General features: G+C 36.5%; 1 protein-coding gene across 2 annotated transcripts in view; it reads right to left on the bottom strand.

Annotated features, from left to right (window-relative positions):
* Positions 1-17,963, bottom strand: part of LOC106661170 (follistatin-A) — a 116,739-nt gene that overhangs the window by 13,316 nt on the left and 85,460 nt on the right. For both annotated transcript variants that reach the window (XM_014384410.2, XM_024230057.1), the window contains exon 2: positions 8,175-8,357. In XM_014384410.2, coding sequence (XP_014239896.1) covers positions 8,175-8,357 — 183 coding nt within the window. The remainder of the gene's footprint in view (positions 1-8,174; positions 8,358-17,963) is intronic.

A 17,963-nucleotide genomic window follows, 5' to 3' on the forward strand; every position in this document is an offset into this window, starting at 1 on the left:
TCAAAATTGTTCAGATGCAGTTTATTCAAATTAATAGTCGTACGTCGAGTTTGCAGTGTGATATATCGAAAAATATATTTTCTTATTTTACATATTTTTTGGATGCGCAAATTTATTTTGCGTGACGGGAGTGCGAATGGGTTGAGTCAGGTTGGGTTAATGTTAGGTACAGCTAAGGTTAGAGACGGTTCGATTCTACGTACATGAAATTATAACTCGCAGTTGACACTCAGTCGGTTCACAGTGCCCTTATTCTAGACATGCCGCCAATGAGAAATCAGATCGTAATATCGTTGTCCATAATCATCTCTATTTCTTTATTTGTATGGGTTGGGTTTGATTAGGTTAGAAATGGTTAGGTTAGGTAGGGTTAGGGTTAGGTTTTCGTTCGTTAAAAAGTGGCAAATCAAATACACTATTTCTTCACTTTCTAATACGGACTCGACCAAAGAGCTTTAAACATCTTTAGTGTTCTTAGATGGATTTTAACATGGAAATATTTTTAGACTGCATATACAGGGTGCTTGGCGATAAGTGTCGAAACTTTCTGAAGGTGTTTCTACTCACCATATGCAACAACAAACTTCCTATAAACGCCTGTCCAAATCTCAACGGTAAAGAAATAATTTCAGGTTTTGGGTGCTTTTTAATTTTTCGACTTAGGTCCAATTAAATTGCTTATAAACTTCAGAATTACTGACTGTAGAAAAATCTGGTTTGTGCCATCTGAAAGAAGGGTAAATTTGCTGTAAGGAAACCTATTTACGTTGCAAAATTGGTAAAAAAAAATTCAGAAAAAACAAAAATGTTGAAATTGGGAATTTTTTTTAAATGTTGGATTGGTAACTGTTAATAACTAGAAACCCCTCGAGCTTTGCAAATTCCCTCAAAAGTGTTCCATTCAATTAGCTTCCAGTGGTATACCTACCTTTTTGGATTGCGCTACTGGAAAGCCAAAAATTTTTTCATTTTGTTGAAGAAAAAAAAACTGATGTGGATGAAGGAGCGGCACGCTCAATTTTTCTAGGAAATCCGTCTGGCTCTTGAGTTTCGTCATCCTGTAAAAATTGTTTTTGCGTGACCATTTTCGTGTTACCGAGAAGTGCACTTGGGTTAGGTTGGGTAAGGTTAGGGGCGTATTGGTTACATATCTGGGATACAATGTTTTTCTATGAAGAGGAGAGACCACAGATAAGAGTGCGAAATGTTTTGCTATTGAGTACAGCATTTACTCGTCAAAAACGTGTAGTTTTTCGAGTTGCAATACTATCTATCGACCTTCGGAGCTACAGATCTAAGAGCTTGTGGAAGTGTTAAATACAAGGCGAGATCAGGCGGGTTGACGAGAGATCTTTATCATCTCAGATTCAATGGGTTTTTTTAGGTAAATTTAGGTTAAGAATGGTTAGTTCGATAAGGTTAGTAACAGGCTAGATTACATATCCATTATTCAACGTTTTTTATTTTGCCATTTTTGATCAACTCTACTTCATTATTTGCAAGCTTTAACATGAAACCTTACATAAGTAGAAGAAAACGCCAATGAAAATAAATATCCTGTTCTCTCCGAGGTTGGATACTACATAGGATGCCCTGCAATTCTCAATAATAAATGTTTTTGTCATTAATCAATCGTTATTTCTCTCAAGTTTGTTCTTTAGTATTGTAATAAAAGTATTTTGCGTTAAGTCAAAACAGCGAGACTAGACGGATCTCGACAATCTGAGATGATCAAACTACAAGTTCATAACGTCTCACCAACTTTAAAACGTGTAGATAATAAGTTTCCACTGGAATTTTAACAGACGGGGTATTTCTTGGCATGTACAATTCTTCAATTCTTCCGGAACTACTAGTTTCCTATGATTATAAACATTTCACTGGAATCGACATAGCCAACTACAACCGATTTGCATATTGTAAACGTAAAATGACTCCGTTCCGACCATACTTTTATCTCTCATCGTTACAAACCTGTTCTAAATGCAGAATTTCATTTTTACTTTTTATAATTTTTTATTGGACAATCTTTAATTAAAAGTGAATTTTTTCCTTTAACCTTTTTCGCTTGTGCTTTGATCCAAAATGCAAAAATGTTTTATGTAAAATGGATAATCAAAGGCTATAGCAGATTTTAAGGAAAGAAAAGGTTAACTATGGATTGACAACTCGATAAACTCGATGAACAGGGTGTATAATAAAAGTCGATTTGGAAAATTTACAGAAAACAAAACCCATCGAATAGCAAACCACACCGGTAAAGAGGCGAATGGGTGCAGTACCACCAAAACAAAACCAGCCGGGTGCAGTGTGGGACTGATATGCAAGGCTACAATGAGAGCATAATCAAAAATGATGATTGCACTTATATGGTCAAGGCCAAATCCTGAAAAGGAAAGACGGTTGAAGTTTTATTTTCACGAGATGTTGAGATGACACAAGAAACTGCACGTCAGCCTCCTATCTCTGCCGTGTAAATGTATTTATGCGTTTGATCAATTCGATGGGTCTTGCGTTTACATACAAAAGAGAGCTGTTGGAAATATGAACAAATCAGCATTTGGTTTTCGATTTTTTGTAAGACTTTTCAGCTGACTCATTCTAATGAGAAATTGCTTCTCAGAACGAATCGGTACGCGAGTTATAAAGACGTCAGCCTTCATTTAAATATGCATTGTAAAAATAAAGCAGAAAAAAATTAAAACGGAAAGCTAATCACTGAAACTTGGAAGTTAGCCTTGTCAGCTGACAGACAAGGGCGGGTGTTGAATTATTCCTTTCAAATGTAAATAAGAGATGGGCGAAGAGTAAAGAGACCGGAGTGGAAGGTGGGGAAAAAAAACTTCAACAGCCAATTTTATCTTACTCGTTAAAAAGTGGTAAATCGAATCAACTATTTCAGACTTTTCTGAATTGGACCGAAAATCCACGAGAACAATCAACAATTCAATTAGCCTGACTTTACAAAATAATTTTAAAGATATTCGACGCTCAAAAGTCTTTAGCGACCTTAGATCGATTTGAACATGGATATGTCTTCAAGCTAGTTTCACGAATTGTTGTTGCGTGACCGTTTTCGCGTTGGGGGTTAGGTTAAGCATGGTTATGTTGAGTAAGGTTAGGGACGAGTTAGGTTACATATCCATGATTCAATCTTTTCCGTGGTCTTGTAAACCCTAAAAATATTAGTTGCCAGGGTTGGTTTAATACGAAATCGTCATTGACCCTTAACCTTTTTTCCAACTTACAAACGATGTCAGGATCATGAAGGACCCTACCGTCTATGTTGGGTTAGAATATATATCCATGATTCAATGTTTGAAAAGTGTGCTATGGCACAGAAATACTCATTTTTTTGTTAGACGTTGCAAAAAATGTGTATTTTTTAATACACTTTTCATTATTTCGTTGCGTTTCTTTACTGTTAAAAAAAAACCACGTGGTAGAAACAGAAATATCAAGTTTCTAATACTGTAGGCTTGTGTTCCATTCGTTATTCATTTGAAATCTGCCCTTATTTTCTGCGATACAAAATAAGTAGTAGAAATTAAATGGATTCTACTTACATGAACACATAGCCATCAATATCGATAATCAACTCTACTTTTATTTTTTGCAAGGTTTGAGCTTAATTAGGTTAGGTTATATTTCGGTTAATGCTAGGGTCAGAGACAAATTAGATTCGGTTAGAATTAGGGTATAGAACGAGTTAAGTTAGATTATAGTTATGGTTATTGTTAGGGTTAGGGTCAGGACAGGGACGAATTACGTTAGGTTAGACAGGGTTAGAAACGGGTTAGGTTAGGATTAGGGAAGGTTAGCTTAAATATCTATGATTCTTTATTTTTCCACGAAGCGGAGAAAATATGCGAGTATGAAATAAACCTAAATACATTAGCTGCTTTATTTAATGTAATACTAAATCGTCTTTGACCCGTGACGTTTGTTCATTAAAAATAATAGTAATTAAGGATTAGGTTTTAAAATGTTCAACAAATTTTACTTTTTTAAAAAAAGGAACCTTGTGAATTTGTGGCCTAATGAGCGCACTTTCATAAGTACAATGCTAAATCAGGCGGATAAGGATTACGAGGGATTATTATTATAGGGTTAGGTTAAGATTCGTTAAGAATGGTTAGGTTAGAAAGGGTAAGCGTTAGATTAGTTATTAAGTTACACATCCAAGTTTTAATGTTTTTTCCGTGAAGCGTGATCTTTGAGAATGCAAGTTAAACATTTATCCGGTGCTTGGTCCGTCTTATTTCGCTGGGTTTAGTCGTCTAAAGTAAATACCTGCAAATTGGAGGTTACGTTAGGTTAAGAACGGATAAGTTAAGGTAAGAGTTTGATTAGGGTTAAGTTCCACTATTCGATGTTTTTCCGGAAAGTATGTTCTTTGAGCCTGCGAGGTAGTTTCCAAACATTTCACTGGTTTGGAGATGTTTCTTCAGCTTGTACACATGAAACCAACCGGAAGGCCCTCAACATCGATCGATGATTAATTTCTTAAAGAAGCTGAGGAAAGAGATACCGTTACAATCCTATATTTCGATCTAACAATAAGGTACTGGGGTAAGTGCAGATCATACAGCTCTAGAAGCTTCACAGTACAAAGTGAGATCAAGCGAGTTGACGAGGGACCATTACCGCATGAGTAGTATTAAAGTTAAAAATGGTTACGTTGAGTAGCGTTAGGGTTAGAAACAGGTTAGGTAACACGTCCACAATTCAATAGTGTTCTTGTAGTTGAGCTCCTTGTCGGATTTAGCCCTTAAGAGGGTGGGTGTTTTTATTTTTAGTGGTCGATAACTATTATTTATTATTATAATTCATCATACGAGATTTGTAGAATCGAAAAATTCGGTCTAAATGTGTAATATTAAGAAGACACTCCCCCTCGTGTCATTGTCCGATAGCACGGAATGAAAATGGCCCCTGGAAAGCCTCTCGAAGTACCGTTCCAAAAAGGTCCAACATTTCAACCCTATCGTGTTGAGCTGCGCCGAGGAAAAATGGTTTTAAAAATAGGGTACAATTATGTCAATTTTGTGACATAAAACTTACAAACTGGCTGTAATTTTCTGAGAATAGGCCATTTAGCGGTGAAGCAACATACATTAATGCCGGACAAACTAAAAAAGACAACGCCAGTTATTAACCAATTGAAAATCCACATTGGATCAGAGGTGGTGCCAACATTTATAAATGTTTAGCTTTTACCTTTCTGTCTGGATACGCGTCATTGGAAAGGATCGCTGGCGCAATTCGAAATGATTAATGAACAAAATAATTGCCCAGGCCTTTTAAGATGAAGTAATTAGAAGCACATTTAGGACTGCTGCAATCGGTTGGAATTTAAAAAAGGTGGTCCCGAAATATTCAAGTCTGCCCACGAAGTCCACACATAAGCCAGAATAGTCTTAATAATTTCTCTTATCAAAAGAATAATAAACAAAGTGACATGTGTCAAATTCAATAGTTTTCCGTTGAACCTGGAGTTGGACAGGGCTGCGTCCTCAGCCCTTTGTTGTTATCGCTGTAAATTTCGGAATTCCCTTTTCCAACGCATCATTTAAAAGCATTGACGCTTTGCAAAATTATTGGTCTCATTGAAAATTATCAGTAAATTTAAATAAAATAAAAATCATAGTTTTCCGGGGTAGGAAGGTGAATAGGTTTTTAGGCTTTGGTTCTTTGGCACTCAACTCTCTGCCATCTCACTTCTGAAAGAAAATCTAAGCGAAGAAATTCGCAACTAGCTATCTTGCCCAACCTTCTCTCAAGCTCTTCTGTTTTATAATTTGATCCTTACCATTCTTGGTCCGCCTATCCTCGCTGGGCTACTGCGAGTGCACTGGAGTACCGTGCAGAGCTCGTGGAGCGATTGACGTTTTAATTTTATACTGAGAATCGTTGATAGTTTTTTATCCCATTTATTAATGTACATAGTATCTTCTATTTGAGTAAATTTTGCCTGCCACTACCTCCCGCAGATCAATGCCATTCAATGCTCTATAAGAACTTTGTGTGTGTGTGTATATGTTGTGTGTGTGTGTGTGTGTGTGTGTGTTTTAGCCTACCAAGACAGACACGCAATCCCACACTGTATATTATCATACCTCAGTCCTATTGCTTACTATACCCGATCTTTTTGTATCTGCTGTTGATGCAACAGTTCTTTCTTACCGTCTTTCTTAACGTAGTGTTTTGGCTGAGTGTTGTTCCATCAGGAGTAAGTTTTTAACATGGTCGGTTCGACAACTCCTCCTTGCGGTTCATTTGTGTCCTACTTGCTGTTGAAGACTAGTCGCCTTTTTTACTCTTCTGCCCTGTGCTCTTGGTTCAACACAAGTTTTTCCTCAATTCTTACTTCTCCCAAGGCCACACGCAGTCAAACTTTACGTATCTTACCTCAGGCCTTCTATTCCCAGTCGTTGATGCAGCAGATCTGCAGTTTAGCCTAGATTCTGTTAACGAAGTCCTTCGACTTATCCCACCATGTACGAGTTTTTAAATTCTTTCGTTAATTGCTCTGTTATCCGGTTCTACGTGCCGCTGAGGGGTCAGCTAGTCTATCAGTCTTTTTCGTTATTCTTTCTGACCTATTTGCCCTTGGACCCAGACAAGAGACAGTTTTTATTCCTCCTTCTACCAGATCATTCATGCAATCTCATACTGTACGTGATCCAACCTCAGGTTTTTTGCCTTCCATTCCCAGCCTTTTTATATTATCCGCTGTTAACCTGTCTTTCTACGATTTTCGAGATGGGTGTTCTGACGATTTCATAAGGATTTTCTTCTAAAGCTTCCTTAAGAAATTCGTCATCGTTCGACCTTAAGGGTTTTCCAAGGGGTTGGATTTTGTAGGTCGTAGCTACTGAAGAAAAGTTTTCAAATCGACCACATATAAGTCTTTCATTTCAGCTCAGATTTAGAAGCAAAATTGCCTGGTTTGAACAGCTCAAAGTGTTTCGAATCACGCCTAAGTAATAAACGTTGTTAATTATTAGATAATTAACAATAGTTTATCACAGATCGTAAATAATTTCCTGAAACTTTACACCTAAAGAGTATTTGGACAGCCCATTAGAAACGGTCTTTTTTGGTTTTCTACACCTTGCAATTGTTTGATAATCAGTAAACACTAAGTCGAAATTTGTTTTACTAAATAAAAGGCGAAGAAGCGATGCCTTGGATTGAGATAAACAGAAGCGCTCAAATTAATAAAAGGCCAGTTCTATCGGTTAGCCATTTTTATTCGAAGAACGAGTGGCTCTTCATTGCTGAAAATCCATCGAGTTAGTAAGCGGTCACGTTTCTACCCTTACCGTGTAATTCACCAAGCGAACGAGGATAAAGAAAATATAAAGGATTACTTGGCTCTCAGTCAGAAAATTTTCTTAAGTCGATGGGTCTTCCTTTTCTAAAATCGCTAATACTTGCCGACTAAATGACCTCAGAAAAAAAGTAAATCGTTTAATATTCTTTATTGGCCTATAGATAGTGTGCTATTTACGTTTTGTTTAAGATTCTCGGTGTTGTTAAAAACTTCGCTTTTGTTTACTGTTTCGTCTGTTGTGAAATCAGATGACTTCTCATCTTATTAGCTGCTAAGCGTAGGCGAAGACCTTGTCTGCTCCGAGCAATTTGTGAAATAGAAATTCAATTTCGATTTCTTACTACGCCTACCCATTATTTCTGATAGATTTCAAAAAGATAAATGCTTAACTTGTAAAACAGGCTATTCTCCGGTTTGAACTGCTACGACAGGGTTCGTAAACAGTCTAAAAGGCAGTAGTGAGAAGGTATAACTAGAAATCGCCATTTACTTACAAAAATGTTTAGGTATTTTTACAAAAATTCCAGGTAACTAGTTTTATTTTTGTTCTTTTCCTCCGGTGAAAACTTGTTTTTTAACTTTCGCCAATAGAATGCAAAACAAATTCCTTATGAGGTCTACGGGGTGATGGACCTGTAGCTTGGTTGTCTCCGTTCGTTTTAGTCCCGGCACTGATGTGTTTCGCCCTATCACCATCATCAGGAGATGTTTTATTTATTGATTCTTAATTTAAAAATCTACTGATGCAAGGAAAAGAGACTAATGTAAATCATCATAATTGAAATGTAAACAGACTGCATGGATTAGTACATTGCAATTAAAAAACGTCTCTTACCTTTGCACGGTGAGCAAGGCACGCCACCGCCGAGGACCTTCCAGAAGAACAAAGCACCGGAGTCGAGCTGCTGTGAGCTGAAGGCTGCGTTGACGTAGGCGCAGCAGGTATCGTGGTCCATGTTATCCTGGATCAATTCCGTGCACCGTCCTTTCTTACCGGTACCGTACCAACAGCTTCCGGCTGAAAATCAAAAAGAATAATTTATTGCTTATACCCATAAAGTGATATTCAGCAGGTTGAATCAAACGAAACAGAAAAATCGCATGAGCATGAGTAATTATTGACTTGTATAAAAAATTGCAATGCACTGTCCGGCTGGACCTAATCCTGATTGTAAGATTGCCTCTCTTGATGGTTAGGTCACGTACAATAGGGCACTGTGTGAGTACCATGGGAGAAGTAGGGATACGGACTGTCTCTGATCTGGGTCAAGGGCACATAAGACAGAAGGGTTGTAGACTATCTAGGGGCCTCAGTAGCACTGGTAGCACCAGAACCGTCATGTAAAAGTAGCAATTGCCGAATGGGTTTAAAAACTAATACTTGGTGGAACAACATACTAAGACAGAGAAAGGCAAAAGACATAGTTGTCTTTTCTCTCCCTTAAACAACAGACCTCCTGTATCGAAAGCAGAGATAAAAAACCTGGACTAGAAGGCAATAGACCTGAGGTTATTTCATGTTCAGTATATAATCTATCTCTGGCGTGGGCTCAAGGGCATATACGACAGAAGGGTAACAAAAAACTGACTATCTCAGCAGCTCGTGGGACCAGAAAGGAACTGCCATATAAAATGAGTTATTGCCGATTTAAAAACTCGTACGTGGTGGATCAGCATACCAAGACTGAGAAATGCAAAAGACTTCGTTAAGAAAGTCTCGCCTAAACTTGACGGTTGCAAATGCTGATAGACTAGCTAGCTAGGTTCCTCAGCAGCGCCAGTAGAATCAGAGCCACCATATGTCGTATAGATCATCGTAAAAACTCATACCTGATGGAAAAACTTGCAGGAGAAAGACTTCGTAAAGAAATTCTCTCCTAAACTAAATCTGCTGCATCATGGCAGAAATAAGCAACATTGGGAATAAAAGGCAATAGACCTGAGGAAAGATGACATTATAAGATTGTGTGAGTGCACTGGGAGAAGAAGGAGTAGAGAACAAACTGTCTCTTCTCTGTGTCCAAGGTCACAAAGTACTGAAGAGTTGATGATGCTGATAGACTAGCTGGGATCCTCAGCAGCGCCAGTAGAATCAGAGCCACCATATGAAAGGAAGAATAGAGAGCAAACCCTCTTCTCTATATCCACGGCCACGAAGTGCAGAAAGGTTGAAGATGTTGATAGACTAACTAGGATCCTCAGCAGCACCAGTAGAATCAGAGCCACCATATGTCGAATGGATCATCGTAAAAACTCATACCTGATGGAAAAACAGTCAGCGGAAAAGATTTTGTTAAGAATTCTCTCCTAAACTAAATCTGCTCCCTCATGGGTAGAAATAAATATTTTGGGAATAGAAGGCAGGTAACATTACGTACACTACGAGACTGCGTACTCTGGGAGAAGAAGGAATTGAGAACAAATTTATCTTGATCCAGGCACACAGGGCAGAAGAAGGTGACAAGTTAGGGGTCCTCAGCTACAAGTAGGACAGAACCGAACCGATATAGAAAAGAAGCGATTGTCGAATCGTCCACGAAGAGGACAAATTGTTTCTTGTCAGAGTGCAAGGACATTATAGGACAGAAGGGTAACAAAATGGATGGCTACCTAGGGGCACCGAACTGTCGGAAAAAAGACTGCCGACTCAATATGTTTAGTAAAATATTGGGAGCGGCAGAAAATAGCTTGTTCAGGTTCTGCCCTTAAGAAGAGGGTTGAAGGGTTGATATAATACTATAACAAGGAAAATGTTTCTACTAATGGAAGATGAAAAGCAGAATGCTTTAAATATACTGACAAGGCTATGTAAACTGATGATACGCATAGTGAAGGGGCACAATAGTCCCATTTTGGTGAACGCATCGTGACAGGATTTAACCTCATACCTAACCAAGACCAACCAGCGACTACCAAAATTATCGAATGAGTTCTAAAATGAGTTTGACATTGTTGTATTCTTCAGACAACTGAGCTACTTAGAAGAAAGTACCATAGCAAACAACAGGACGGAACCTGTTTGACCGATCACACAGATCACCTCTCGACAGACTGCACGATAGTTCCTCACTGAAGATGGCGTAAAGGCGAAACGCGTTAAAGTGTATTGTAAGTAAAAGTAATATGATAGGTTAACGTTCAATTACCCGTTGTGTGTCAATGACGAGAGGTCAAGCCACTTTAAAATCCCTTTTAATTTTCAGTTATAATTCTCTATCTACTCAGCCACTGCGGTCCCCCGTTACGATAATTAAATTAAAAATACAATTGCGGAGCGAGTTCACCAATGAAAAAGTTGTCAATCAATTAAAATTCAATATTATAACTCGTTGGAAAACCATTTCCGGCATTGTTCAGCAACGGTCAAAGGCGAGCTAGATCTCATAAACGAAATTTAATTGCAATTCTCTCTACATTACCGTTTATTTTTATATTCACCCCCCTTGAGAACGAATTCGTAAATCGTTCAAACGTCTAATAAGACAGTGCCACAGTGGTCTCGTAAATTATAAAGACAGGGAATGCAGTTTCATTATTGGTCGCCGTCCAAGATTTCACCATAACTTGGTGTAAGCTCTGTTATTTTGATGGTGTATTGTAAAAACGGCGGAATGGAATTTGCCCTTCTTGAGTGTAAGAACAATTATACAAGTTTATTAATAAATAATAAACGCTCGGTGTCACGACGCACTTCGATACGTCGAAACAGGTACTTCACTGGAAACCATATTATGTTTTATAAGGCAAACACGAAATGCTTCTGTTTCCAGACGGGCTGTATGAAGAAGTCTCATGTGCCTCTCCTTACCACTGCTCACAAAATGGTTTACGCATGAACAAATGAAAATTGGGTGAAGGTTCTTTTTACTGGTCCTAAATCTTCATACGGTCGAAATTTCAGGAGTCGCTCAGGGGTTCGCTCCAGGCTGTATGCTTCCTCAGGCGGCATTTCCTGGTTGCACATTGGTGTTATGAGGTGTCATTACCTTCAGCGATCATACCAAATAGTTCGGTGTAGAGATACCTTTAACGTCAGAGGCTAACAAGACTTTTTTCTGAATCGTGTAGTGCCATTTGCTTATCGGTGCGAAATTCTATTGAATGGTGGTCATTGCCAGGCCCCATGGTTGGAATTGAGTGGATAGCGTTGCCACCATGGACATGCTCGAAACCAACTTAGTGGGTAGCGACTATTTTTCAGAAGAACAGCTGGTTTTTCTATTTGTTTTGTTAAATCCACTTCTATTCGATGGATTTTAAATTTGATAAGCATTTCCTTTTCCATGAAAGTCTGTACTTTATATTTAAGCAGCATCAAGCATTAAAATTTTACCGTATTTGACGATTTTTTTAAAGCATTATTTAGTTTGACAAACAGACGTCGATGTGTTGTCTGTGAACAGTGTTGAATGTCAACAACTTCATGGGGAGTCGCCGAGGGGTACATGTTGTATAGCCCCTCAGGTGGGAGTTTGTGGTGCCTCGTCGATGTTCTGGACTGGCATCGACGTTTAAACCGAGCTGTTCGGTGAGCAGAAGAGCATCTCTAACGTGTAGTGCCATTTGATCATCGATGCGAAATTCAAGTGTATCATGGATAAATTCTAAGGTACATGGATGGAATTGAGTGGATAGTGGGGCCAGAACAAAGTCCAGATTTGAATCCATCGGACATGCTCGAGACCAACTTAGTCGGTCGTGACTGGTTTTCAGGAGAACAGCTGGTTTTGACCACATTTTGTTTTAAACTCCATTTCTACTTAATGTATTTTCATTTTGATAAGATAGTCTGCATTTAATGTTTAAGCATCAAACAGTAACATTTTACGTAGTTGAGTTTTTGTTTTTAAAATTTCTTAGTTGTTCAACAAGAGGCAAACGAGGAGTCGCCCAGGGGTACGCCATTTTTCGGTACAAATCTCTATTAGGACCCATATTTTTTCTCTTATTTCTCCTAATGTACTACAAATTTGGTGGTAAAGTTTATTTGAAAATACTGAATCGTTAATTTTTGGCAACAACATAAAGTTGTGACAAAATATTACACCTTTTTTATTTAAAAAAAATATTTTTACCTTATTGAACTTTTTTAAAATAAATTACTATCTAAAATTAATTGTTCATTATTGTTTTACATAACGAAAAAATTATGATTTCATACGATGATGCGTTTTGGAGAAAATGTTCCGAAAGGTGAAAATTCACAATTTTTCAGTAGAAGCAATTTTTCTCATAGGGCTCCAATCTATCCATTCATGCCGTAAAAATTTATTTTTCTTGCTGTAGGTTTTTTTTTTTATTTGGAAGGCACTTTTTGACACAAATTATATTGGGTTGTCCGGAAAATAATGCAGGATTTTAAGTTTTCATTAAAAAAAATCTATATAAAATATTCTGTTTACGTTTACAGGATTACTCATTNTGATTAAAGAACATTGCTTTAAAGTAACTAGTTTCTTTTTTTTTGTTTAATACCAAAATCCTGCATTATTTTCCGGACAACCCAATAATACAAAAAATTAGTCTTCAAACAGCCAAATATGGCGAGTTGCAAGTTGATCAAAGCAAAATACCCGAGGAGGCTTTATTCTCAACCTTTAAAAAAATTATTTGAATTACTTCTAAAGGTAGAAATCTCATTATTCTGTGCATAAAGGGTTCTATTTTAATAGAAAAACCCAACCCCCTTAAAAGTCGGTTCAGGTTGCACATGCATTCGTCATCTTTGCCACGGTGGTTTTCCCTCCTGAAAAAAAAAATTCATTTCCTGAATGACCTACCTCCATAAATTCTATTTTAAAATTGAAGACGGAATTATGCATGTAAATGGGCATTAATCAATCAAGTTCTGTTTCCATCCGAAGCGTGTCTGGTATAAACACCTGAGACGAGATTTGAACATCTGCTCTAAAAATTGGAAAACGTCCATAAATTAGAATCTTTGAGAGATATTTGTTTTTTCAATATCCGTTGAATGGTGTTTATAGATAAATGTCAGATACGTCAGTCCAGTATCATCTTTCGCCCGTTTGATAACTGAAAAGCTGCACGTTAGGACTTTTTTTTTCTTTCCATCGAATGTCTAACGGAGATCCTTTATGAAATGTACGGATGAAAGGAATCGATAACAATCATATCGAAGATTCATTTAGATTTATTTTTTCTCATTATGCTCTGAAAGAACTCCCAAAACCCAATAGGAATTTCCCTACGGTGTTTATAGGGTGTTCGGCTATTCGTGTAACAAACTTTGCCAGTAGATTCTACATTCAAAATAGTACGAAAAAGTCTTAATTAACTATGGTCCGAATTTCAACAGTTTCGGAGTTATTCCCCTTTTTATGATTTCACGACCTGCATCCAACAAATAAACTCAAAAAGTGAAACCCTGATAAAAAGACTACAGGAAATGACCTTATCACTGGAGTAATACTAGAACAATTGCCAAAAAAAGGGTATAGTTAAACTGACATAACTATTTAATGCTGCAATCAGACTGAAATTTGTTCCCAGCATCTGGAAATTCGCAGAAGTCATTATGATAAAAAAACAGAAATCCGGCGAACGAGGTCAAATCATATAGACCAATATCGCTACTACCGACAACGTCTAAACTTTTCGAAAAGTTGTTATTAAAACGAATAAAACCCATTGTAGAAAAAAAGAAAATCATCCCTGACCACCAATTTGGATTCCGAACAAGACATTCAACAATAGACCAAATTCACCGAGAAACGGACGTAATAGAAAATCTCTTGAAGAAAAACAAATTTGTTCTGCTATCTTCCTTGATGTCTCACATGCTTTTGACAAGGTCTGGCACGAAGTACTCATCAATAAACTAAAAAAGCTACCAAAGTAGTATGTCGATAATACCAGCTCCTACCTAACTGACAGACTGTTTAGAGTCAAACAAGATCAATATTCAAAATTAAAACCGATAAATGTAGGAGTGCTACAAGGTAGCATATTAGGTCCACTTCTTTACTTGTTATACACCAGTGTTTTTCCGAAAAAATTGCAACATTTGCCGATGACAGAGCGGTGATATCACTAGGACCGACTATCACCCATTCAACCAAAATCCTCCAAAATGCATGTAATAAGATAATCGAATGGACAAAAAAAACGGAAAATCGAAATAAGCATAAATCAGTTCATCTAATCTTTGCAAACAAAAAAAGTGGACCGTACCATACAGTGATACAGCTAAATATCTGGGAATGACCTTAGATGCCAAGCAGAGATGGAAAGAACACGTGAATAAAAAAATGACAGAAATAGGTTCAAGGTATAGACTGGTATACTGGTTGATAAGACGTGGCTCCATCCTTGCTATACAAAATAAAATATTATTATATAAACAAGACATAAAGCCTATGTGGACATGGTATTCAACTATGGGGTTGTACCAAACACAGCAGTATCAAAATCATACAAACACTCCAAAATAAAATCTTACGTAACATGTTCAATGCACCTTGGTACATAAGGAATAAGGATTTACATAGCGATCTTACGATCCCTGAGGTCACGTCGGAAATAAAAAGATTTGCCGCCAAACACCGGGCTCGCCAGGGCCGCAAACAGCAATTTCAGAAAACGAACTCCATTGATATCCTTTTTAGTGGTGCGATTGCTTCATCAATTACTTTTTTCAAAGATGAAGAAATTGATGAAGGAAAGGAAAACACCATGGCTGACCGATTGGTAAAGTGGAATTAATAATAATAATTAATACATTTACGTTTTCGTAGTCAATTGACCAAGTTACATCTTTCAATCAATTAATTATTCTTTCTAAGTTCGGCTAAATACGCCGCTGCTCTACCACTTGAGCTATCGTGACTTCAATCCTCTCGGACACCAACTCTCCATCTCAACCTACAACCGCCCGAATTTTCCCTCTTTTTGCCATTTTCATTAATAATAATAAAAAATATAAAAAAGGAAGTGGTAATAAAAAGATTTTGCATAACGTTTCCGCTATTTTAATGTCACCCTTATATTTAACGTCTTTCAAATAATTACAATTAATTAAGGCTTTTTAGTTGTGATAAAAAAGTCAGTGTCACGAGCGGGATTCGTACCCACGATCTTCGGCTAGATACGCCGCTGCTCTACCACTTGAGCTATCGTGACCTCGATCCACTCGGACACCAACTTCCTATCTGAAAGCCTTAATTAATTGTAATATATTAATTGGTCAAGCGGACCACGAAATTAGTGAACTTTCAAATAATGTTGACGCTATTTGAAGACTTTTAAGACGGATTTTGACCGCTAACGCTAAGTTTCCTGTGGAGTTTGTAGTGCTTCAGTTTATAGTTGTGTCTTGTAAGCTTGTAAAGAAACGCACCGTTGTCGAATGTTGTTGATTTTCTCATAAAATGTTAACTATAAAATAAACAATTTTATTACATACGTCTACACATATAATATTTTTTTATCAAATATCTCAAAAAAACAAAAAAAACTACTTTGTTGACTTTACGGTTATCTATTCTGATACAAATAACTTAGGACGATATTTCAGATAGCGTTCCTTTAAATCTACCATATTCACTCCAATCAATTTAGCGTTACCGATCGCTATAGCATTGTGCAAAATCTTCAAAATAATCCACCAAGGAATTGCCATAAAAATATACATGTGGAATGTTAAAGCTTTTTCTGGATGTATGTGATGAACCACCTTATGCAAATGTATTTGGTTTTGTAAATTCAAGAGTTGCTGAAATATAGCTTTCTTCCGGAAAATTAACCCTTTTTAACTTCAAAACTAACCTTTTTAATTTCAAATTAACATTTTTTAACTTTTTTAACCTCAAATTTGTTTTGTTTTTTCTTTCAAATTAAGCGTTCGTTAAAACATTAAAATACTTAGGAGATGGTGTAAAATGTAAGCGTGTAAAGTACAATAAAAGTCCTGTATGTTTGAGATTATTTTTAACATAAAATAAATTGTCAAGAAAGTTACTTTACGTGCTTACATTTCACACCAATTCGTTGGTTTTTTGTAAAAGTGTTTTAAATAAAGGGTTGTTTTGAAATTAAAAAAGGTAAATTTAAAGTAAAAGGGTTCATTTGATGAGATAAAGGGATAATTTCAAATTAAAAAGAGTTACTTTGTCTTTCCCGTTTAAAGTTGAAATAAACTCTTTAACCTTTTTTTTTAATTTATGTTTATTTGAAGAAAAAAAATTATTTCTTTAAAGCATTAAAAAACTGTATATTTGAGACTTTTTGATGTAAAATAATCTTGGCTCTTGGAAGACTTTATGGAAATTAATTCCAATTAAAATGAAAAATTAAACAAAATTGAATATAATAATAATGGAATCTTTTTTTATTTTGAGAAATGCAGGAACTTGTGATCTGTTAAAGTAACCCTTTTCCCCGTCAAGTTGAGCAAATTATTTTTTAATTAAAAAAACCTCAAATTAAAGTAGAGTCATTTTTTTATAGATATTTTTTCTTTCTAATGCAAGAATTTTACTTACATAGTTACATTTCATACAATCTCCTAGTTTTTTTGACGTTTTAAAGAAAGGATCAATTTCAATTTAAAAAGGGTTCATTTGAAATGAAATGAAATAATTTGAAATTAAAAACGGTTAATTTTAAGTTAATATTTTAATCCGGATCAGAAACCCATTTGAGTCAAAGTTGGTCCAATCTGTAAGTATGAAAATTTAAAAAAATTAAACCTTAAAAAAATAGAAAAAGTTCCATGTTCAATATTGGTTAAACAATGTAACTTATCTCAATTTCGAAACAAAAACAAAAAATGTCACATATAAGAGAAAAAAATCCTTTAAAACGTTATCAAGATCAGAAAGAAAGGAGGAAAGGAAAACAGGCTTTGAATGGGCCAATAAAACCGCGGGCGGATTGGTTTAACGAGGGCCGGTGTCGTGGACCTTTTCCAACTCTTATCTCTGACGTAACACACGCATGTGTACCTGTGATTGTACTATTGTAAATTGTAGTACAGCGGTAGTAAAGTGGAGTTGTAATAGCGGCGGCGGTGGTGTAACTCGCGGTCGGCTCCTCCCATAATGGACACACATCCGGACGGGTACGTTCTCCTTCCAGTCCAACGATCTCGATACGATTTGACCAAATTATTTACACATATTGGCGAGGCAGAGGTGGTTTTTTTTTCTGGAAAATCCTCGCGATATCATTCAATTGAGCCTTGAAGAAATAACATAGGATTGAATACTGGCCACTAGTCCACTGCAGCACCACCTGTGGAAACTGTGTTTTTATCGTATAGACAGTGGCTTCACTGACCACAATTTGTGGTCCAAAGGTTAGAGATGTCGGCTGGATCGTCCCAGCTGATAAATTCAGGAATAGTCAATTGTTATTTGATGCTAAAATAATAGAAAAGCTTATACAGAAAAAAAGAAGTAAAACCTCGCAGAGGGCAGGCGATGACATTTGTACATTTACATTTCCAATTATTATTTCCATAAATCTGCGTAAAGTGAAAATAATTTTTTAAAAGTATACATATCTATTGTTTTTGGATAATTTTTTGTAATTTCTTTATGAACTATAGGCCAACATGCTTTTGATAGGTTACTAGATTCCAACAATAATTTTCGGTTTTCAT

The sequence above is a fragment of the Cimex lectularius genome, unplaced genomic scaffold (genome assembly GCF_000648675.2).
Source record: "Cimex lectularius strain Harlan isolate CLEC.00 unplaced genomic scaffold, Clec_2.1 scaffold60, whole genome shotgun sequence".
Classification (NCBI taxonomy): Eukaryota; Metazoa; Arthropoda; class Insecta; order Hemiptera; family Cimicidae; genus Cimex; species Cimex lectularius.